At 38.9% G+C, this 23,727-nt stretch overlaps 1 protein-coding gene across 6 annotated transcripts in view; it reads right to left on the reverse strand.

Annotated features, from left to right (window-relative positions):
• Positions 1-138: 138 nt before the first annotated feature.
• The window catches only part of RDH10 (retinol dehydrogenase 10), a 28,735-nt gene continuing 5,146 nt past the window's right edge, over positions 139-23,727 (reverse strand). For 4 of the 6 annotated variants that reach the window (XM_075743875.1, XM_075743873.1, XM_075743877.1 and 1 more), the window contains 4 exons: positions 5,497-5,595; positions 3,963-4,108; positions 3,479-3,610; positions 139-1,541 (listed from right to left, as the gene is read on the reverse strand). In XM_075743875.1, the coding sequence (XP_075599990.1) occupies positions 1,418-1,541; positions 3,479-3,610; positions 3,963-4,108; positions 5,497-5,595 (501 nt within the window). In that variant the 3' untranslated portion in view covers positions 139-1,417. The remainder of the gene's footprint in view (positions 1,542-3,478; positions 3,611-3,962; positions 4,109-5,496; positions 5,596-23,727) is intronic. The other 2 variants (XM_075743874.1, XM_075743878.1) reach the window with 1 other exon arrangement.

A 23,727-nucleotide genomic window follows, 5' to 3' on the forward strand; every position in this document is an offset into this window, starting at 1 on the left:
TTGTAAACCATGTAGCTGACAAAGTGGATACAGGAATTAAGCAATAAATATTTGAACTGTGTTGATACTAAAGAGCAACGAAACAGGCACAAGTAGTTTGCATTAGTTTAGTCTTTCAAGGAAGCATTGCAACCACTGTTTTAAGGAAAAGGTGGTTCACTTTAATAACCACAGGCATTGGTCACTATTTAACAAGACATTCTAAAAAAGTAATCACAATTTGTCCGATAGTAGTTTACAAGTGGATGGTATACATTAAGATACAGAGGTAGAAGTTCACTCTTACAATGTTTCACTAATACAGATTACCAAATTATTCAAGGCACAAAATTGTTCGCTTTACAAAAAATACTGTAAAAATGTCATTTGCTGTTCTACAATGTGAGTACAACTCAAAAAAAATCTTTACACCCTTCCACATTCCGCATGTAGAGTTGCATCAGGCGTTATTCTATTTTTCCTTTGCTAATAATTGGCATATGACCAGCACTTACATAAACAGTTTGCATCTCAGCTGAGTTGCTTTGTCTTTTAGGCACAAGTCCAGTTACAGAAATTTAATACAACAGCTTCCTCGGGGGGTGGGAGAACTCTGTCAGAAGTAAGAATGAGGAGGAAGAAAAGAAACATATAGTCCATAATATTAGATTGGACTCTGACATAGAGGGAAACAGAACAGAGCATATTTCAAATCAAGTGACTTGAAAAAAAGTCAGTTTAAATCACTGACTGCATTCCTAGAAAACCAGGTGCCCAGTACAAGTTTGCTCCAAGAGTATTTGAGACATTCACTTGCCTTTAAATCGGCAGAGATTTACAGATTTCTCTTTATCTTTGTTTAAATAGAACACACAATTGCTACAAAAGAGAATTACACCACAATTTGGCCATGTGTCCTTTAGAGAGCTTGGGTGAACAAGTAAAGAGATGCATTCAGAAACTGTCCTTCAATTTGCTAAAAGGTCATGAGCAGTAGCTTAAATCTCAAGATTTCCCTCCCTCCCCCTTCCCAAATAACAGAGGGAAAGACAAACAATTTCTGAAACATTGCATCTTCTAGAGACAGCTTTTATAAACCTTGGCAGGCTGACGAAGAGATATCACACAGTGCATCCCTACAAGAAGTAGTATGACTAGTTTACTGTACATACAGTGATATTCTAAAGGACAATGGTGGCAGCTACATTGTAAATTCACTTTGCTTATCTATCACATTTTCCAAGTACTCTAGTCAGTTTTATTTACAGTATATAAAAAACCCCATTGATTTTTAGAGTTCAATACACAGGTTTAGGACCCAAGAGAATGCCACAGTAAGATGTTGACATTTGCATCTGTTAGACACAAGTGCACTTCGCAATTCAGTCATGTAACATTATCATATTCACCTCTAAACGTTAGTCCATCCTAACCAGTGTTAAATTCCATTTTTTGCTTCATTGTTGTTTGTAGCCTGTTTTCTTTGAGCGATGAAAGGGTACATGCACTTGTCTGCTCCCAAAAACCGGTACATGCATACAACTGCTTCAAAGGGTAGAATACTGTGAAAAAAAAAGAGGTTATAAAATTTTAAGACGACAGCATAAAACACCCCCTTCTGCTTACACTATATACTTCGTGTCCTTAAAAGCAACATAATAGCTATTGGACAGGCTAACAGACTTAAAGGATTTTTATTTCACAGGGATACTTACAGAGAAAATTGAAATTCTAGAGACACAACCACACAGGCAAGCAGAAAGGAGGAAGAAGCTACTTATTCACATGCTTCCAGCTAACACCAGATTTCCTGCTGCTGCTTCACAAGCAGTGTGATGGCTTGTTTTAAAGGAGGGGGGGTGGGCAAAAGCATCACAGAAGACCTACTAAAAGCAAAGCATCTGCTCAAAGCCACATCAGCAGAGGTCATCAGACATTTAAGATATTCTTTAATGTGGGATTAGTGTTAGTTAATGCCATTCTTTGATCACCAGATGTCTAACAACCTTGACTTATATTCTAAACTCAATCATCCGGCCTCAAAAAGAGAGATCTGAAGTAAAGAGAGCAATTTCCTTTTTCCCCCTCCAGATAAAAGTAATATTTTGTCAATGTGGGAAGTAGGGGAGGGTCTGTAGCCATGTATCCATCACATAGTCACCTCTTGGAATTTTATTTCAAGTATAGTACTCAGGGGCTCTAGCGAAGGACTAAGATGGGATTTCCTCAGCCCCTGGAAATAGCAGCAGACACTCACTCAGTGGAAAGCAATGCACAAAATCTAGCCATTAGGAGTAACGACCACTGAAGCACTGAGAAGTACATGTCACTGGTACAGGTGTCCTCGCTGCCAGTAATACTGCTTGTGCAGTAGCCACTGGAGATCCTTTGATCTAAGTGCTGCTGCCTGGGGCATGGATTATGCAGAAGCTTTGATCTCCCTGTTGGAAGCTAAAGTGTTGAACGCAAGACAACCCAAAGGGTCTTTGATGTGACTGTTGCTGCATAAGGCACTGCTTGTGCAGAGAGCACTGAAGCACCCTGAGCTTCTGGTTGAAGAAGCTAGTTCTGAAAGATGCTGACAGTGGCCTTGATTTGTTGGCAGAAGAGACACACACATCCTCTCTTCCAGGAAAGAGGTGAGCATTGAAGTCTCCTCTAGTCTTTGGTGATCCTGTCCACCAGGAGAGACTTGAGGCAGAGGAGAACCACTGCCTTGTAAGTGGAATAAAAATCACAAAAGTTCTCAATTTCAACCATCCCTTGCAGAAGGAAAATAAGACAATGCTATATTTTAAAGGTTCCTCCTACACACTACAGATTTAAAAAAAAAAAACCCACAGGCAGCTGCGAAGCTGTTCTCTATAAACTAGAATGCAAGAGATGTTGCTTCAGTGGAATTGAGCCAACTGCTGTATTACCCTGCATCATTGAAATGTCAGCCTGGTTACAGATTAAACAGAGTTCCCATCAAAACCTGTAGTGCCTTAGACAGGACAAAGGAGGTAATTCCTTTAAATAGCCCTTCCTCCAAAGTTAGACTCTGAATATTGGTTCCAAATGTGTAGATTTTCAGTTTATCTAGCATATCTGTGCAAGTCCTACAGAATCTGCAGGTAGGACCTCCTACACACTAGTTCTAGAGACAAACAACTAGAGGTTCCTTTGCTGGAAGCTGCCTTGTGCCCCATTCCTAAAGAGGAACCCAAACAATGGAAAGAAAATTCTGTTGAAAAGAAAACAGGAATCTAAGGAGACTGGAAGATAGCATAAGGGTAAAACAAGGATGCATAAGACACAGCATCTCAGCTTTATGGAGCTTCCCAAGCAAGCAACCTACACTCATGCAAGCCAAGAAAGAGACTTACGAATTCTAACAAAACAGAATTCTATGGTGTGTGTGAGTGGGAGAGTTTATATCCAGAAAGTGGACATGCTCATGCATTTTACTAGTATTCTGTAGATTGTACTGCCAACAAATTGGTGTTTCAGCTCTTACCTTTTCATGAAGGTGACCATATACATGAGGCGAGGTGTGCAGATCATTGGCTGGTCTGTAAGGATAGCTCTCATAGCCTGCTTCACGCAGTATTCTGGTTTCAAGGGTGGAAGGAATGGCTCAATTTCTTTTCTGAAATATTTGGTTAAGACAGATTAATAAGATACACAAAGGACTGCAGACCTCAAAAGAGTTCATTAACTCACTTTCTTTGGAATGCCTCAGCAGGGACAAATACTTCAATTTTTTTGTATTCACTTTGTAGTTACAAAGACTACAGCTCAAAACTTGTGTTGTGTAAGTACAAAAGGACAGAAGATACTGAATTCAGAAAGTCCTTTTTTTGTGTCAGGATTACAGATCACACTAGCATATATTAAAGCAGAGATAATACTTATTTTAATATTTTTATGGTAGCAGTTTAGCTACCTTCAAGTACTTTTATGACACCACAAACACAGGGCTGAAGAAGAATTTTACTCACCTAATCCTGCACCCTCTGAACATTCCCGTATCCACGAGATAAGGGCAGACTAAAGTTGTTTTGATTCCGTCCTTTTCAGCAGCCTTCAATTCATGGCTCAAAGACTCATGGAAACCTACAGCTCCAAATTTGCTGGCGCAATAATCCTGTGTTGGCAATGAACAAGGCAAAAAAAAGGCAACTTAAAAAGGACAGATATGAATCATGTTCAAAGCCAAAGCATACCTGAGGTGATTCTGCACAGATTTTCAAAGCAACAGCAAAAGACACCCACTGAATAAAGCACCCCATAAATTAATTTATCACTTTACTTTTGAGGCAATTAGCACAGAATCATGAAAGCAGGAAATCTGAATGTAGGAGGATATTACCTTGGATTCAAAGTCTTTCAATCAGGCAGGCTCACATGGCAAGTTACTCCAAATAGCAGTTTGCTTAATATTAAATGTTACAACAAAGGACTGAGATACCTAATACTACCTTGGGTCAGATTTGAAAAAGCTTGGAAAGTTGGCAGGGCATAGGCATAAAAACCTTAAATGCTTTATTTTTAATATTAGTTTCAACAGAAGATATAATGGAGACTGGAGTGTATTATTTAATTTTCAGAAGACGATATAGCTTGAATATCTCATAAAAATACTAAGTTCAGCAACATTAAAAAGTAATTGCATAGACAGCAGTAGCATTCGAGTTTTCTGTTGGACGTGTCCACCTCTGCTGGCGGTCACACCCAGAGACTAGGAAGTTCTTTGTAGTTTTCTCAAGACAGTAAATACTCTACAAAGCTTTAAGTTACACCAGCTTCATTAATTTCTGTTACGAAACACTGCAGTTTAAGGCCCTGGACTGAGCTTTACCTATAGGCAAAGAAGCCTGTGCTTATGGCGTAAATACAACCATTTTTCCAGCAGACACATTAATTCATTTTCACTAACTGAATGCTTTTTGTTCACACCTGTGTCTGTGCTAATGACCCAAAAAGCAAGATAACAGGCTCTAATCTCAACCTAGTTTTATGTACCAAACAAGTCTCACAAACTGGTGTTCTCAAATAGCTGCTAGCAACTGGACAACTCAATGCTTATAACTGGGAGCCCAGTAAAGCAGGTGAGACATATTCTGGAGGGAAGGCTGGCAGCCATTTCCTCACAGAAACAGGAAACAGAAAACATTAATTTTGAAAATCCTTGTCTTTGGCTTCAAGCTTACTACTGAAGATCTTGACAGGAGTAGGTAGGTGGGAACCTTTCAGGTTCCTAAATTTATCAGGTAATTCAAAGATGATTTAGCATTCTGAAATCCTTAGCTGTCCTAGACTAAGTGGTAAGTTCACCTGCAAAGTAGGTGAATACAGTGGCTGCCCAAGTCCTGTGGATCCCACCCACAGGGAGCCATGTGTTGATATGGTGTTCAGCACCATAGCTTCCAAGTATCTTTGAAATTTTAACTTTATTCTCTCTAGCTGATAATATGAAAAAGCTTATCCTAAGCAAGAAGTGCCAAATTTATTGTTAATTATAGTCTAACAAACCTCCACTCCAGCAGTACTGAACAATCCCAAAGAACTTGCAACTGTCACAATGTGTCCATGATTCATTTCCAGCATCTTGGGAAGGAATGCTTTTGTTGTCTACAAAGAAAAAAAATAAAATTAAAAAACCCCAACCACACCATGAACATACTACATTAGTGATAAGTGTTCAAAACTTCTATCTCAGTTTATTATCAAGAATTTAGAAGTAAGATCACTGTACCGTTTTTGAACTTCTGAGTTTGTCAAAAAGGCCAACAGAAAATCTACAGCTTGTTTGTGAATTCAGACAGCAACAATTATATCTCCAGAAATCCTAAGGTTAAAGGATCAATTGAGCTCAGACATGTTTATTTTTCTGCAAGAGACTAGTTATCAGAAGAGATAATTTGACCCTAAAATGGAAGTCACTTTTTTTTTAAGACAGAAAAAGGAATGCCAAGTGTTTAATTACACCATCCAGCACATCTGTGTTAAGACCAGTGCCAATTATCAGTTCTAATTATTGACAGCACATTTTGGAAGTTAGATATGGTTAGTTTTATCCAATTAACTTATCACCTTGGGCATTTTACATTAAAAGAAATATTGGAGGCAGAGTTTTTGCTGATGTTACTTTTCACATATAAATACAGTAAACATCTACTAATCTAAATAACTTTCCATCTTTATTATTATCCATAAGCATTGCTCTAACTAAAAATACAAGATATACATTTCTATTATCAATTCCTTAAGAGTTTCAAAATAAAACCAAAAGCAAAACTCAAGATGAAAATTTGCTTTTAACCTCAAATTTTTATGCTTTGATTGTAACAGTTTGTTTCTGTTTAAAAACCCAAGTCAGAGTTAACACGTTTAAAAAATTAACTTTTAAGCAATTACTTGAAGGTATTTGCTAGAAGATCACCTCTGCTAGAATACCTACCTTTGTCATATCTGTTTTCTGAAGCTGACTCAACACTTTCCTTTTTTAAATATGTATTAAGCAGAGCACCATATATGCTTAAAAAAAATCAATGAAATAGTAAAATGGTACATGTAGATTTACTTCAGCTTCTAGGTTATCAGTGTACTATGAGATCACTTCTAAATTGCCAAAGAACTTCAGACAATGCTTTTTAATCACAAACATGCCTAGTTAATATATAAATCTATTAATGATAGAGCTATTATTCTATTCTAATTCACCCAGTACCATGAATGCTTAATCCTCCCAGAAACCTCGTCCTCCCATGTAATTTGGATACAAACTCAGAGCATGCAAATGCCCCTTAAGTATTTGCTACTTGCTTAATTGTTGGTGTGAGCCGTGTCAGCTGCATTCTTAAAAAGACATGCAAGCTACAGCTGAATCCATCTAATTCCATTCTTATGCTGTCTGCATTTTCCAATCACAGACGTCAGGACAGTTTTGCTCTAATGATTTTCACATGTTCTTGTACAACATTTTTGCCTGCAGGTGTTAAATGACTAATCCAGACCTCCTAACACCACACAAAAGAGTGTTTTCACTGGACAGCTGGCAGATGATAGAAGATTAACAGACCTCCTGACTCCTTGCTTTTTCTACTGTTGATTCACACAACTCTTAGATTCTGTCATAACTGCATAACAAAACTAATTATAAAAAATAATCTGAGAGCAAGCTGCCTTGCATTTGTTTCTTTCCTCATGGCAGGGATCTCTAGACCTCTTGGATAGAGCCTTGGACAAGAATTTAGTTCTCTGTTAAACTAATCTGTGCCAGGCACACAAAGTTTCAGCCTCTCTTTCCATGTTGCATGGCAACAAAGCTCAGTCATCACAGGGCAGCGCCGTCTGAAGAGGTAAGAGGCTTCGCTTGGACAGCACTGAAGTTTTACAGTGTGTTATTTATCTGCAGCCTGCCTTACACACCCCAACACCGATGGTGTGTACACTAGCCCTGATCCTCCACACCATCTCTGTAAGAGATCCATGCTCCCAACTCAGTCCTGCTAACAATTTACTCCCCTCCAGAGCATTAGTCAGCTCCATCAGCAGTTTCCACTTACATCTCAGTTATCTGTTCACATCACATGGGAATGACTGATTGCCACCTCACATTGCCAGAAAGCTTGATAATGCAGACTGAAGCTCTGGCTGAAAACCACAGCAATTACAGAAATGAAGGAGCACTCGCCTTGGAGTTTGGCTTGGGGGGGTAGAAAGAAGGGAAAGTAGTAATAGATTCCCCCCCCCCCACTTTCAAGGCATGAATCAATGTTTTCTTCCAAGAGATAAACAGGCAAGTGCAGCAAGCTTGGCTGGACTAGCTTTTATATTGGCTTTACTAGAACACTGTTTTGTTTTGACTATGATGAACTATAACTAGGTGTCCATAAATGTCTGTATCTATGGCTGAAGAAGATAAGAATTTTCACAAGCATATATATACACACATGGGAAATAATCAGAACAACTACAGAGCAGTAAATTTCAGAAAGCCCAGTCTTAACCATGCTACACTCCTTCAAAGTGTAAAGATTACAAAGACTGAGTTTTCAGAGCTTGTGGCTAAAGTAACCCTTTTTCACTCAAGAGGAAATTGGCACATGACAAATAAACCCTGTTAAGGACACTTTTGGGTGATGTCTTCAGCAATTCAAGTGCAGACTGAACAACTCCCACCTAAGTCATCTCTTAAAAGGCCATTTACAGCCACACAGGAAAAAACACAGCTACTCTGCTCTGAAGACAATTAGCAACTCATGGAAAACTTTGTGTGAGACCTCAGTGTTCTGAAACAGCATGTTCATAGCAAGCCCCTGTACTTTGTCATGGGACATTATCCCACAAATCCATTTCAAACCTGAAGCTGTGGCAGTCTATAGAGACAGCACAACTATCATATGTACAAAACTTAGCAGTCAACTATCAACATCTCGGTTAAATGGATAACAGAGAAAGCCATCTCAGTTGCTGCCATCCTCTAGCCATCTGCTACAGCTGGGAGCCAGTATTTGAAAACAAGCACTGTCAGATGCAGACACACCCTACGGGGGGACGCATTTCCAGTCTCAGAGTAAAGGCTTGCCCACTGCTCCTCCCAGCCTCCTCTTGCTGGGAAAAACAATCCCAAAGTGAAGTTATTCTCTTTCGTGGTATAAGCAATCTCCAAATAAATCAGTGTTCTTACTGAGCTGCTGGCACAGCCCACTTCCTTGATCAAAGCAGCCTCCCCCATACTCTGGTCCCCAGTTTTTCTGCTTGTTACATAAACCAGATCAACCTAGTTTCTTGTTTCTAGTTTCTTTCAGCTTCAGCTACATCTGCCTACCAGACCTGAAGTCTTCTGTGTGCTTGCTGTGCTGCTGAGAAACTAGTTAAGAGTTTGACCGGTTCAGGGGCAAGATGCCTCCTGGGTGGCCTTCCCATCTGGAGTTTGTCTGAACAGGTAGCACAGCCCACATTAGTCTTCCGAGGTGATGCATGGACATGCTAATCCTCCATAAAAAAAGTATTAGAAGATACCAAGCGAGACATGTGGTATTGTCCATGACATTAGAGGTCATGAACCAGGCCCCCCAAAATAATTCAAATCAACTCAAGTGATTTAATCAAACTATCTGCCTTCTGGTTTGATCCTTTAGGTTTCAGTTTTACCTCTCACAGCTGCAGAGGAAGACATTTAACCAAAATATTTAAGTACTTAAAGTCAGAGCTGGGTCTTTTATTAATGACAAACATAAGACACTTGTCAACACTGAGGAGAAACCAGTAAGTAGAATATAGTGGATGAAAGGAATTGTGTTGCGATGCATCAGGGTGAGGAATCAGGGAAGTTATGCAGTGTTCATCATCAGGAAATTTAAGTTAAGCATCTTCTTCACTCAGAATTAGGTGGGGTTTTTTGGTTGGGTTTTTGTTGTTGGGGTTTTTATTTTTAGGAAAAATGAAAAACCCCCGAAGTATAGTGCAAACATACATTTTCTAACCTGCAGTATAATTTAGATACAGCAACTAGGTAGGATAGATTGAACATATGAAGCTGTTCTGAATAGAGTAGAACTAGTTTAATCTTTAAGTTTTTTTGAGCCTAGAGATCAATTCCTAATCTTCTAAGCATTTTGCTCTATGCTTCTGAATATACCAGTAAGAACAAACTATCCCCAGTAGCCGTAACCAAACCAAACATCTATTTCATGTGCACACAGCTTTAATGACTTATTTCTCACAAGTGTGAAACTGAACAAGCATTACATGTCACTTCATAGCTTTCGTAATCTGTTCTCAACATTTTGGTTTACGGCAAATTAACTTCTAACAGTCTAGCACTTCTTCCCTCCCCTTCCCCAAATTCTTTAGTTCCATTCTTAATGAAACAAAACTCAAAAGATTGTGCAACACAAAGAACAGCACAGCTGCAATGTCAAGACAAATTAGTCTAAATACAGCAAATGAGAATATGAAGAAATACTGGGTTTGGGAAAGTGATTTTTTTAATTAAATTTTGGATTAATTATTCTTAAAGTAGAAAGGAAGCATCCACAGAAAACAATGTTAGCTGTATGCAGCTCAAGACAATGGATACTGAATGCAGAAAGCACACCAAAGTGGAAAAGTACATGCTACCTCGTATTTAGACAGTTGTCTTTATATAAAAAAAAAAGAAATAAAGCAGGTACCAACACGTAAAGTCCTTTAAGTTCCTGTTTTTCAGTATGGTAATTTTTTTCATACTTTCTGCCTTCCATCAATGTTCAACAGCCCTTTTAAACTATTTTGATGGCACAAGCTGCTTTACTGTAATGCAGAAATTCCTTTATGCCAATGGAATAGCTTGTTTTCCATACAGCCCCTTCAGATAAGGAGGATTGAGAATGGTTATTTTCCTGAGGCTGATCACAACAGGTGAGTTTTTACATCACTATAGTTATCCACAACAGTGGTGTACTGGTGTAACAGATAAGACATTTCCTCCCAAGCCACAGGTATTCCTGACTGCCGGGACAGCTGCGTAGCAGTGCAAACGAGTGCAACATTTTGGTAAATGTACTGTTTCATCTTCATGTTAAACACTATTTGGCCATATCCAAGAAGCAAAATTGGTGTGATTAGTCAAGGACTCATCCAGACTACTCTGGGAACTAAGGTACCAGAGATCGTAAAAGACTGCTGCCGTGTGTGTTAGCTAATCCTTTAACTACTATCATGAAACAACAGAGCCGGTGACAAGAAAATGTTGTTCCAAGTTTTTGTCTAAAACACATGTTATATCCTCTCTCCCTCCTCAGCATGGACATTCAGCCTTTTTTCCTCCCATTCTTCTTCGTGGATCACAGCAGGACACACTGAAGGTTCTCCTACCCCCATGCAAGACACCATGTGGCCAGTCATTCCACCATGGATCAAAATCCAGATTTCCACTTGCCCCAGCTTCTTTTACTATTCCAGTAGATGAGAAGGAATGCACGAAGGTCTGACAAAATAGCACCTCTGACTCTTCTGCTGACAGGCTGTGGCAGCTTTGCCTTAAAGTAGGTTCGTCCAAACTGGGTGTATAGCACTAATGCACTGCTGTATGTTAAAAAGGAAAGAGGGAAAACCCCCACAGCAAGCTCATCAGTAAATAGGCTGAAGTTATTTTCAGCTACAGCCATACAGCCCAGCTTATTTCAGAAGATAACCACTTTAAATATATTTTATAAACACAGGGTAAAACTTCACTTACAGGATTACAGTGAAAGTCATCACCAAATAGTTTTAGAAGAGGCCTTGAAAGTATACCCTAGAACTGTGTAACTCTCAAAGGAGAATTTATTCAAGTTAGAGGCTATAATATCCAAAATGCCTTCTCACACACCAAAGCATGCAGTTACAAGCCTGGATTTAACCATTTATTTTCCTTCTAGCTTTTTTATTTGGTTCCAGTGAGAACTGAGAGTAATTACTTGTCATTTGCCCTATCATCTCAATTATTTTTCCCATATCTCCACACCCCTCTTAAATTCCATTATACAAGCATCTCTGAAATATTAGGTTAAGGTGAGGTTAGTAACTGTGCTAAGACTACATGAAAATACCAAGTACTGAGTTGAACACTTTTGTTGCACAGCACAGAAGACACAGCTCTGCCAGTAACAGGCTGAATATAGAAGGCAGACAGAAGTCTACAACTACTGTTGACCTTGCTAACACGAGGGACCAAAGATGTGATTTAAAGGAGCTCAGATGTCTCTGCTGACTGTTTTCAAGAAGTGTTGGGCCCCTTCTGGATAATTAGCCACTGTCTAAGTAAATATTTGAATAGCTGTGGAAATTAGTGTGATTTTTGATCTTCAGTTTCTATTCTCAAGAAATGATAATGAAAAATACAACAGAATTACCCAGTCTTCCTAAAGTAATGAATTAAAAAGTCACAGATTTCTCTGGATTGTTGATGGGTCTACCCAGATCCTTTCAGATCGAAAAGAATCAGGAGATACACATGATGTCCTCAAGCCAAGCTTCCGTAGACAGCTGTATTAAAAGCATGAAGGGAAACTATTCAAGGATTGCCCTCAAGTGTGCCTTGAACAGGCCCTGCGTTCAAAACAAAAAAGCTAGACCTTCCAATATTTCATTTCAAAAGGAGTCCCTTAGTTATTTAGCTCCTGGCAGGCAACGCAACCCTCAATTTCTCACTAAAGCTTTATTTGTCCTTCACATAAAAACCCACTGTTTTGGGGCCATGGGGATTCCTTTAATATTGAACTGCAACAGCAGTTAATGCTTAACATACATGCACAGTAATAATGTTACAGTTGCCTTGCAACCAGAAGCTCATGAAAGAACAAGACAGACTTAAACAGGAGTCTATAATGATGGCGAGTAACAAGGAAGCAAAGCCACACACACACACCAATACTTTGGATATCCCACATTTGCAGACAGAGTGAAACTACAGATAAGATCTACTCAGGTTAAGAGGTGAAGGTAACAAAATAAAGTAAATAGCCTGAAGTATTAAGTCACAATGAAAAGCAACATCAGTTAATTTAAAACTGTATTTGATTTACAGAGAAATAAGCTGCTTTTTTTCCTCTAACTCCGAATGAAATACTGCTTTGAAGTACATGGTCTTAGCTTAGTAAAAACATAAGCTATTACTTGAATCACTACTTTGTTTATTAATTCATTATTAATTCATGTTAGCAATTAATGTTCCTGTTTTCTCCACCCTCATGACCAACCCATACACATAAAATCCCTTGCTTCTCAACAGACATATTTAATCAACTAAGCAGCACCAAAGTTGTACAAAACTAGGTTAAATCTTATTTACTTAAGTTTGTGAGTGGGTTTGCTAGTAGTAACAAACATCTGTCATGCCATTTGCTAAAGAGTAAGTATGTTGCAGTCCATATTTACATCACTACTTTGTTTAGCATTTGTAGTATTTAGGGTCCAGTTACAAAATTGCTTCATTTTTCAAAGCCAAGTTACCACTGTTTCCTGTGAATGGTTCAGTTATTGTAGTGGCTCCTCTTAACATGGAGTCAGTTTATGTTGAGTATATCAGAAGAAAGCTGAAACTGAATTAAGTAGTTTCCTTAATCAGAACTTAGTGCCACAAAGCTGTTTACAATGGGTAGACAGTAAAGATAAGATAAGTAATGCTATTCAAAAAACCCCTAAAAACCACACAGGAAACTAATACCACTGGTTATCTCTCAAACATTAATCATTGATTTCCACTCTTTACTACCAGAACTAATTATACCATGCCTAGGGCAACTGAACATTGCCTGGCTAAATTGCCTTTTGTATAGTTTGTTAACAAGGCTTAGTTGAAAAAGGGTTGTGTCTACAGAGAGTGGGATATGAAGAGTGCTTAGGGAAGGATATTTCAACATAAACTTTTGTTACTGTTGCCTGATCATGTCACTATATTGTCTTTCCCTCCCCTTTCTAAGGGCTTCATTTCCTGTGATCTTACCCCAAATTGAGTAACTAAGACTGGAGTAGAAAACAGCTTTGTTCTCCCTCTCATCTGAAATGTAGGTTAAGAACTCAAGAACACTACCTAAATAATACAATTCCTGCTTCAGAAACTTTCTTTTTGAGAGTCAAGGTGGAAAAGGTGTCATTACCTAAGGTTTACAGTGGTCTGCTACCAATCAAACTCCCACTTCTCTTACATAAAGCTTTTCTGCATCCCCCACCATTGCATCACTCTAGATTTTGAGTGCACCTTTACTGATTGTTTAGGTACATATAGCACAGCCAAAGGTGGTCCTGACTTCTTCTTAAGATTTTACTTCTGTTTAGAGGCCACCACTTTATTCACTTTCTAAGCATGAAGAGGTTCGAGTATTCAAGCTGAACTACCCTTGTTATTTCCATACTAGCAAGTGGAAGTTAGAGCCTTTGTGTTATTGGTATGCAGTCTCCATCCTTCTGCTCCTGAAAACTTTCATATTCTTTCTTCCTACGGATTTTAGATTTACACGCTTTTTAAATTATCTCCACCCTCAGATGTCAGGCCTGTCCTGTAAAGTGTTTGATCTAATGACTATATGCCACCAATCATTTCTGTGTAAGCATCTAGCTGCCTTTAATGGACATGCATGTATATATACTACCATACATGCACACCAACTTCTCTACTTTCATCTGTACTTGCAGATAGCGCTTTGATAATGTATAACTGCTTCATATATATGCAACAGTATATATCATTGTTTAAATCACAAATCGTATATTTATACCTCTTTTCCCTCCAGTTTTTGCAAATCTTTGATTTCATACAGCTATGAAAAATCAAGCACATTCTCACAGGTTGCCCAGAGAGGCTGTGGGAAATCATCCTTGGAGATACTCAAAAGCCATTTGGATGCAGTCCTGGGCCACCGGCTCTAGGTGGTGCTGCTTAGGACCTGATGACTTCTAGAGGTTCCTTCCCACCTCAGTCATTCTGTGATTCTCCACTTAAGTATACCAACTCCCTGCTCAACAGCCCGTTCCTCTTCCTCTCACAGAGGGAAAAAGTTCATAAGCCAGCAGAGACCTTGCACTCTTGGTCCCTATGTTAACTGCAAGTTTATCAACAAAGAATCTTAACTAACTGGAAAGGACAGTGATTCTTCTGCTGTATCTCATCTGTATCTCCCCTACAGGAGCTCTCGCCTGTAATAAATTACGCTGCTCTGCCTGAAACAATGCCTGTTATACTTCCATTTCTCCTTCTCCTTTGGTCTCAAGTCCTTTCAGCTGGAGAGAGGGTCCAATGAAGCAGCGCAGAGCACCTAGATGAATTTCTTGTGGAGTTAACATTTTCAGCTGAATCCAGACTATACACATACCATACTGTTTTCAAAAACTAATGATGTCCCCCAGCTATTAGATGCCTTCCAGTAACTACACTCCCTTAATGGCATTCTGAGCCCTTACAGACAATTCTGCCTGCTTTGAATTTTAATGGCTTTGAAAGCTCGGACAGAGCAATCATATTGGATTCTCAACAGCTAGCAATGAACAGGGAGAAAGATAGTATCTTTGCTTAAACAGTGTAAAAGTGCAGAACATAAGTTGCCAATGATGTTTGTTGTGGATTTCAAATGCCAAACTAATCTAAAAGCTGGGAAGGATTAGTAGTAGGTAAGATGGCATAGTAAGATGGCTGTTGGAGTTTAGTCTGTCTGTGTTTAGTCTGCCTTATGCTACAAAACAAGCAAGATACAAGTCTAGACCAAAGTGGAACTTGGGAACAAATGTATACATGCAGACTTCTTCAGCTGGCACAAATTTAAGGCATAACCAAGCACGAGAACTGAAGCTTTCAAAGTACTCGTGCTCAAAAGACATTGATATTTATTGATATCCTGCCCAAAGACATTGATATTTATTCTCCACAGATATTAATCTCATTATACTCTCAGACTATCATAGCTACCAAACCCAATTACTATTCAATTTAAAGCAAGTGTTACACAGTTGGCAGCAGCCACTGAAAATTAACATGCAGTTAAAGAAAGTGAATCCCTCTGCTTGCATCTACCATGTCAGCATTTGAGCTTTCCTTATACCCAAGAATAATACAGAGCTCCAACGTGGCTGTGACAGCCCAGTTACACTCCTATAAATTTGGGAACTTAGTCATAATCCCAGTAGGTCGCACTGTCAACCTTGAATTCTTCCGCAGGCAGATCAGTCAGTAAAGATGACCTAACTTGCATTTATTCAAATGTCAAATTTGAAATTACTTTAGTGTTTGCTGGTCAAGGGATATAAGAAACACTTGGCTACTCCTTCCACAAAAGCTGGTTTAAGCTCTGTTGAAGTCAAGTGACTAGAAATTCTACTTTGTTTATATACTGACAAATGGCCACGTCAAAGGATTTGTAGTGTTTCAGAGCTATGTTGACATTAGTGTAACAAACACATTAGTCCCTCACCTTCATTAGCACAAGTTTGCAGCAAATGTCCAGCCATTTGGAGAGCAGTTATTTATTGCCAGCTATTTGATAATCTTGACAAAAATGAAAACATGCCCCTATGAGTCAGTGAAAAATCCACATAACAAATTCATTTTACAACTATTAGATAAGAGCTCAGAATATTCTGTTCAGTGAGCAAGAACACAATCCAACTTTTAAATACACATTTTTCTCCAGCTTGCCATAAGCTTAGTCATCCTTTGGAATATTTAGTAAAACTTGGTATTTTAGTCTGCATGTTTCCAAAAAATTACTAGAGAACAGTACTGTCAGAACTACTTACGGAAAATATGAAGTCATCATTCATGTTTTATGATTTACGTAACAGACTTTCCAAGAAGCAGCTAAAAGAAAAAGACTGTCTCATATTTTATAGATACCTTAAGGCCAGTACCTCCATAGAACTGCAATTGCTGTAGTACTTGCATGCAGATGAAAGCTGAGTCACTTTACTCATCCTTTCCAACTCAGTCACTATGTCATTTTTTTTGAATCAATTACTTCATAAAATGGAAAGTGATTATGTCATAACTGAGTATCTCACAAGAGGAACAAGATTAGAAGGAAAGCTCCCCTTTTCACGTAACAGTCTTCCTTAGTGGAAACAGAAAAATAAAGAAGATATTATAGTTGAATGGAAATTTAACTTCAAAGTTTGTGAAGGAAACAGTAAGAGCCTAGAAGGCTCTAACTCACTAAGAAGTAACTCACAGAATGAGAAGTAACATTTTTAAAATGCATGGAGCTCGGAGGTTTTTAAAAAACAGGTGTTCCTGTTTGATACTTCTCCCCACCCTCCCCAAAAAGGGTCTCCAGAAAATAGTCTTAGCAAGTAAATTTTCGCTTCATAACTTTCAGAGCCAACAAAGGCTAAAATGACAAAAAAAACCTCCAGCCAATGCAGTGACCGGAACAGAGGCTAATAAAATTTTCAAAGATTCCACTTACACAGGCATTTTAACCAAACACCAACAAACTACTCACTTTCTTGGGGGTGAGTTTTCAAAGACAGAGAGATAGTTCCTTTCTTTGCCTGCCTGTGGAAACTATGCTCATTTCTCACAAGCTGAAAGACAGCTCTGGCCTGTTTTTTCCACATTCAAACAGCGTTGGTACAACTGATTTCCAGAGAAGACACACAGCGCAGTAGGGCATAGAGATCATTGCTCTCAACAATACACAACAGCAATCATGGTATCGGTGCAAGGCAAATAAGCTGGAGTTGTTAACACAACATTATTTGATGTGTTCAGAAAACTGACTTACCTTTATCTAAGGGTTTTTAATAGTGTGTAATTAAAATACTGCAATCTCTTTAGAAGTCAAGTTATTACATCCAGATTGTTATGCCAGTGGCGGATTTGCTGTAGGTTGGAACCATTTACGACTATTTAACTATTTAAAGCTTGTAAATCTTATTCCAGAAAATCTTTCCAAGAATGAGGTTTCATTAGACAGCCGCAAAGGTCCTGTTCACACCTACATGGTTTTATCCTACTCCTCCTCACCCTTTCCCCAACACACACCCCCTGCACACTGGCTAATACCAGTCTGAAATGTCAATGAGGTGATTCTAGTCTCTAAATCGAAAAACTAATCAACTTGGCCAAGAAAATTAATGGCTTTCCTCCTCACCCTCTGGACAAGTTAGTGAGCTGAACTGGCTTACCCAAGGATCAGATGAATACCAAAACTAGATAAGAGAAGATGCAGATTCAATGGGTGGTCCCATGTGACAGCTTGCCACCACTAAGCTGCCTTGTAGTTTCATCCTAAGTCAACAGAAATTTTGGACAAGTTACTTTTAAGCATACGCTCAAGAACTTTTCCAAACCAATGCTGAAAGGGGAGCGCTTGAGAAGCTGTCACACAAGTTCAAACAGATGGCAGGAGTGACCAGCACCAGGGCACTTTTAGGTGCAGAATTCAACAGCCAAACAAACTTGAATTTCAAAAGGCTCACACCAAGTCAGCCACCTCAGCTCCACAGCTGTTCCAGCATTCCTTGGCTTACCATGCCCTCCCATCCCAGTTGTGATAACTCACTTGTGTCAAGTGTTAATTTGACTGGCATATAAATCATGATACTAATATAATTATTTACAAGAACAAAGTGTTTATTCAGAAGTGTAAGCACAGATGTAAATCTCTTCCCCATTTGTGACGTATCTTCTTTCGAACTAAACCGTCAGAAACTGAGATTCTACCAATCTCAAAGTCTATGCCTACTCACCTACACTGTATCTGCATTTTGAAAGACTTTTTCTCTTTTTTTAACAGACTAAGAAGCCTAAGACCACAGATAAAAGCATATAGCATCGCACATAAATCAGCTTCAGGTTGCCTTTGCAGAAAGACTCCTACCATTTTTCACAAAAGACAGGTATCAGTAACTCAGTTTTACCATCAGTTTGAAAAGCCAGAAAACCTCAAAGGTCAAGGGAGCAAGGTTTATCAAGAGAGTAATGCTCTGGCTTTCACATACGGAGGACTGTGGAAATGTTTAGTGCTAGACATACATAACAAAAACCTTCCCTCCCCCCAAAAAAACCCCACCAGAAGTGAAATCAAAGCATGAGAAGCACTGGGAAAGAGTAATACTTCACAGCTGATAAAGATAAAAGTAGAAAAGATTTTAAAAGTGCAGTGCTAAAATGGCAGGGATGGTGCTAGAAAACATAACATCCATCTTTCCTCAACCGGTCTAGTCAGAGTAATTGATGACACTGAGAGCTACAGAAAAGGATTGCTCACCCGCACAGATCAGTTAAGACAGGTCTTAGGCAGTGATGCAAACACTAGGTTAGCAGGACACTTGGCCACATCATAATTAGGATTGCTTTTCTCCACAGTTGAGCACATGAACACACCTGTCTTCTAGAAGTCTGCTGTAGTCTCTTGGTTATTACAGAAAGTTAATAATATAATGAGACCTCATTATTATTAACTTAGCTGCTTTTCATAAAATAAAAGTGGATATTACTTGTAGACAGAAGAACCTGGACCCTTAAACTCCACTGCTTTTCTAACCTCCACAGGACAAGAAAGGCATACACATAATCTTTTAGATCGAGTATTTCACTGAAACAGTGAAGAGCCATTCTCTCCAGTTCTAGTGAGGTTAGGCACCACGCTGACAAAGACTATTGTTCCATTCAAGATTTTCCTGCCTCCCCAAATTCTTCACAAGTAACAGCATAATATCAGACCAAAGTCAGTACAGAAATTTTTGCTCATTCAGCCAACCTACCTCATTCCCTAAGAGGCAGGAATTTAATCATCATGCTAATTGCTCATCCAGAACCATTTCTTCAGAGTAGATTAGCAATCCTGAAAGCATTCATATGGTTTGCTGACAAGCCTCCGACCCTCAGAAAAAGTCACAGGAGCCTGAAGAGTGAGATTATCCCAAGTACTTTACCTCTGCAAGCTATACTGCAACTCCCACTTTATTTTAGATGGCTGAAGAATTGCATGCCACTAGTAATTAATTAATACTCAAATATGTTTCAAATAGATTGAGAAGTCTTGGCATGGTCTCTTCAGGACAACTTTCCCTTTCCTTAACAGAACCTTCACATTGCTTTTCTGTGAATAATATTACTGTTTTCACCCAAACTCTTCAAGCTTCATACAGTTTAGGGCATGGAAGTAACTGGCTGATAACACCTTATGCTACCATCTTGGACATCAATCTAGCAGCAACAATCCATGGGTCACAATCTGAAAATCTCTATTTTCGGTCGTTTGAGAGTCTAAGATCCATGCACCTTTCAAACAGTGCAGCGAATTAATTTCCAAATTATGCCTGAGAGAAGCTGTCACAAAAGCTTGGATGTAACTGAAGCACTTTAAGGAAAACATTCTGAATGATCATTTCAGATTTGTTAACTGACTGGGATGAAAATCAAATGTTTTACATCATTAAAGAGAAGGAGAAGAAATGCATTAATTCAGCTGCTGTTTGAACAAAAGAGGTCAGCATTCTCCACCACGCAAGGAAGATGCTCTAGCACAGAAAGTATAGTATGTAGGAAGGTTGGTGATGTAACATGTTCAAAGAATGTTCAATAAGATTTTCCCACTGCCCTGATGGAAGCATTGCTAATCAAACAAATCAAGAGTGCTAAAAGCTGTTTTGTTCAGACTCCTTGATATATAACTACTCATTTATCATCAAGATGCAGTAGACAATGGAGAACCATGACTGAGCAGCCTCAGTAGACTAAAGGGACTGGAGTTGAGTAACTCGTGGAACTGCAGTTCAGTTGGCAGCACTCTGGAATCCCAAATATAGGTGCTTGAATTCATATGAATCCTACACAAGGCAAACAAAGGGGTGCTTTGTTTAAGACTAAGACCCACCTACCACCCCATCCCAATGTGCTTAATTATGCTTGCTGACTCTTCAGATAAGTACATCGTCTGAAGAGCCATTTATATCCTTACCCATGTCTACTCTGAAACTGATACAAGATTGCATCTACAGCCAAAGCTTAGACATGCAGGTACCTAAGTAAATGGTTTGGGTTGGTGCCCATCCAAAAGGATCAGAAAACTGAAAAAATATTCAATGATTTTTTTTTTAAATGATCACTACAACTAAAACGTGACTACAAGACTAGATTACAGATACACACAGATTGCATGCTGATGACATAATGCTAGACAAGCTCCTGGTAGACCACAGAATCATAGAATGGTTTGGGTTGGAAGGGACCTCAAAGATCATATAGCTCCAATCCCCCTGCCATGGGCAGGGACACCCTCCACTAGACCATGTTGCCCAAAGCCCCATCCAACCTGGCCTTGAACACTTCCAGGGAGGGGGCATCCACAGCCTCTCTGGGCAACCTGTTCCAGTGCCTCACCAGCCTCACAGGGAAGAATTTCTTTCTAACATCTAATCTAAATCAACCCTCTTTTAGCTTAAACCTACTACCCCTTGTCCTGTCACTCCATGCCCTTGTAAACAGTTCCTCACCATCTTTCCTGTAGACCCCTTCAAGTACTGGAAGGCTGCTATAAGGTCACCCCAGAGCCTTCTTTCTCCAGGCTGAACAAGCCCAACTGTCTCAGCCTGTCCTCATAGGAGAGGTGCTCCAGCCCTCTGATCAACTTTGTGGCCCTCCTCTGGACTTGTTCCAACAGCTCAATGCCTTTCTTGTACTGGGGCCCCCAGTACCAGAAAGAAAATAAATCTGTGAGGAAAGCTCTGAGCCAGTAGTCCTGTGCTCACTCAAGCTCCAGAAATACATGTACACCTATTTATTTTCTAAAACTTGTGTTAAGTACATTCCTTTATAAAATGTGAAAGTGCAGTTTTCTAGAGCGTGCATCTGGAATACAGTTATTTTCACAATTTTATAGATTCCCTCCATTTTCTTGAAAAATGAACCCAAGAACATATGAACTACACAACCAAACCAAAGCACTTATAAGTTTTAAGTACGACTAATATGACTATTTCTGTAGTTAAGAGTGTGACTGCTTTTCCCTTCATATTCACTATCCAGCATGCCACAGTATATGAAACACATATGCTGTCCAGGGTAATTTACTGGTGGCATATAGTTGGAATCATTCTGCAAAGGAAGAGTTAGTTTTGATGACGCTTTTTGGATAACATGCACATGTTTTGCTTGAACTTAATCCAACTCATTTTTCAAAGAAAAAAGTCAAGAACTTGTAGATAAAACTTTGTAAGGAAATTTAGGCATCTTGGAATACATTATCATGAAACTAAAAAAAACCCAAAAATCAATTAAAGCAGCTAATTCCACTCATCCAAAATGCTTAATATAGCTAGCTGGCCTGTCAGTAGAATATTGTGTTTACATTTGATCAGAGATACTAGAATCCTAAAGATAAAAATCAAACTGATATGCCAACAGGCCACAAGACTGAGCATGGTATAGTTTCAAATAACATAACTTAAGCTGTCTTTCTTCTGTAGAAGACTCAGTGTGCACACTAACTGCAATACTTCCATATTTAAACTAAACAAACTATAGGCATAAGTGAGCTTTATTTAACACCAGGGAGCTTGAAGAGATTAGAATAACAGTGCATAAGTATTGATACATCATAGATAACTAAGTCACTGTTATTTTCTAAGGCTTTAGCAATCCTATCAGTCTAATTAGACTGACAACTACAGCAGCTGCATAAATAGGTATTTGACTTAGTAACTCTGCATTATCCTTTCCAAGGTACATTTAAGTTTCAAACTATGAGTGCCCTAATTACTTGAGTAATATTTTCCTCTTTACTCAGTATTTATCTCTTCCTGTATCAATGTCAGACCACCTAAAATTTTTGTTCAATTCCTAAAAGGCAAATATACCTGCATAACTTCAAAAATCAAGTAGTCTGTAAGTGAATGAACATAACTATCCAGTTAAGACAGCAGTCTTCAAGTCTTCAAACTCTGAGCCCTCCTTTCTCACTATGTGGATTTTTTTTTTTTTAAATAAATATGACAGAGCTGGAGTTGAATGCTTTTGCTTCCCCCTTTTGGTAAGTTGAAGAGAACTCCAGGAGGAGAGCTTTAAGCTGAAAGTTTCATAGGATCCACATGACAAGGAAATGCAGATCACTGTTCTCTCAGAGCTGAATACTGAAGAGCTGCTGTACAGAAGGACCTTCATGTCACAGAATTTCACAGATCCCTGATCATCACCTTGCCCTAGCCCCTCCACGAGTCCCATTCAACAACCAAATCTAGAAGGATTTCCCAGGTGCTATGCTGATGTATAATATTAATACCTACTTATTCAGCAATAGTATTATTCTTCCAGAAAAAAAACGTTAGAGTAGGTATAAGAATCTCAAATTGTCCTGAAGTAAGAGTTCATACAGTAGTTTTATTAAATACAGTTCCACAATCTAAACCACAGTATTTCGATACTTCAGCTTTATTGTAAAACCAGAAGAAAGAAAAAATGTTATACCTATATTTGCTTAAAACTGATTAAGCAACAGCTTTATCTTATACTGTCATTTAACATTTATCAAGTCTGAATCCTGACACATCACTAGGAAGAAAATTTCCTAGTCTACAGAAGTTCAGTTCCAGTAATTGGCAAGTGCAAAATATGTTATTCTTGCAACAGACTGGCAGGAAAGATAGTGTTACACTCCTGCTACAGTTTTATGCATCTGCAAATTATAGTAAACCAAAGCTGGCTTGTTTCATACTGGGAATGGATTTTGTCCCTATGTTTTCAATATCAGAAACATTCAAGTTATCACAGCGTGAAATAACAGGTTTTTAATACCGCAGTGGATTTTATGCTGTGGAAATTGCTACATGATGCAGTGGTGACATGTTTATATAGAAAACTCATAGGAAGGATTATACAAATCATGAATGTCAGCAAAATGGAAAGCATCTGTTTAGGCTGTGGCATGCTGCTAAGGCTTTCCTGACTGCCAGTTTGTGATATAGTATACAGCCCTGCTGGAGTCACAACAGCAAACCAGTGACAGACTTTCATGTCACTGCCTACTGCAGAAGTTGGGCAGCCTTCAGATAGTAGCTGCTAACATGAAGCAAGCTCAGATCACCTGCACTCTGCACAGAGAGCAGAAAGTCAATCTTGTTTCAGATGTTTCAAGGGGACAGTACAAGAGCCCCAAATTAGTTTTTTATATAGGAGCACACCAAGGCTTGATTAACAATCAGGACATGAGGAAGAATTCCCCCGTCACACATGGAAAAAACAAAACCCCAACAAAACCCCAGAAAGTACAGATACTTAACTACTGAAGCAATATTACACGGAAG

This window comes from Balearica regulorum, chromosome 2, assembly GCF_011004875.1.
Source record: "Balearica regulorum gibbericeps isolate bBalReg1 chromosome 2, bBalReg1.pri, whole genome shotgun sequence".
Lineage (NCBI taxonomy): Eukaryota > Metazoa > Chordata > Aves > Gruiformes > Gruidae > Balearica > Balearica regulorum.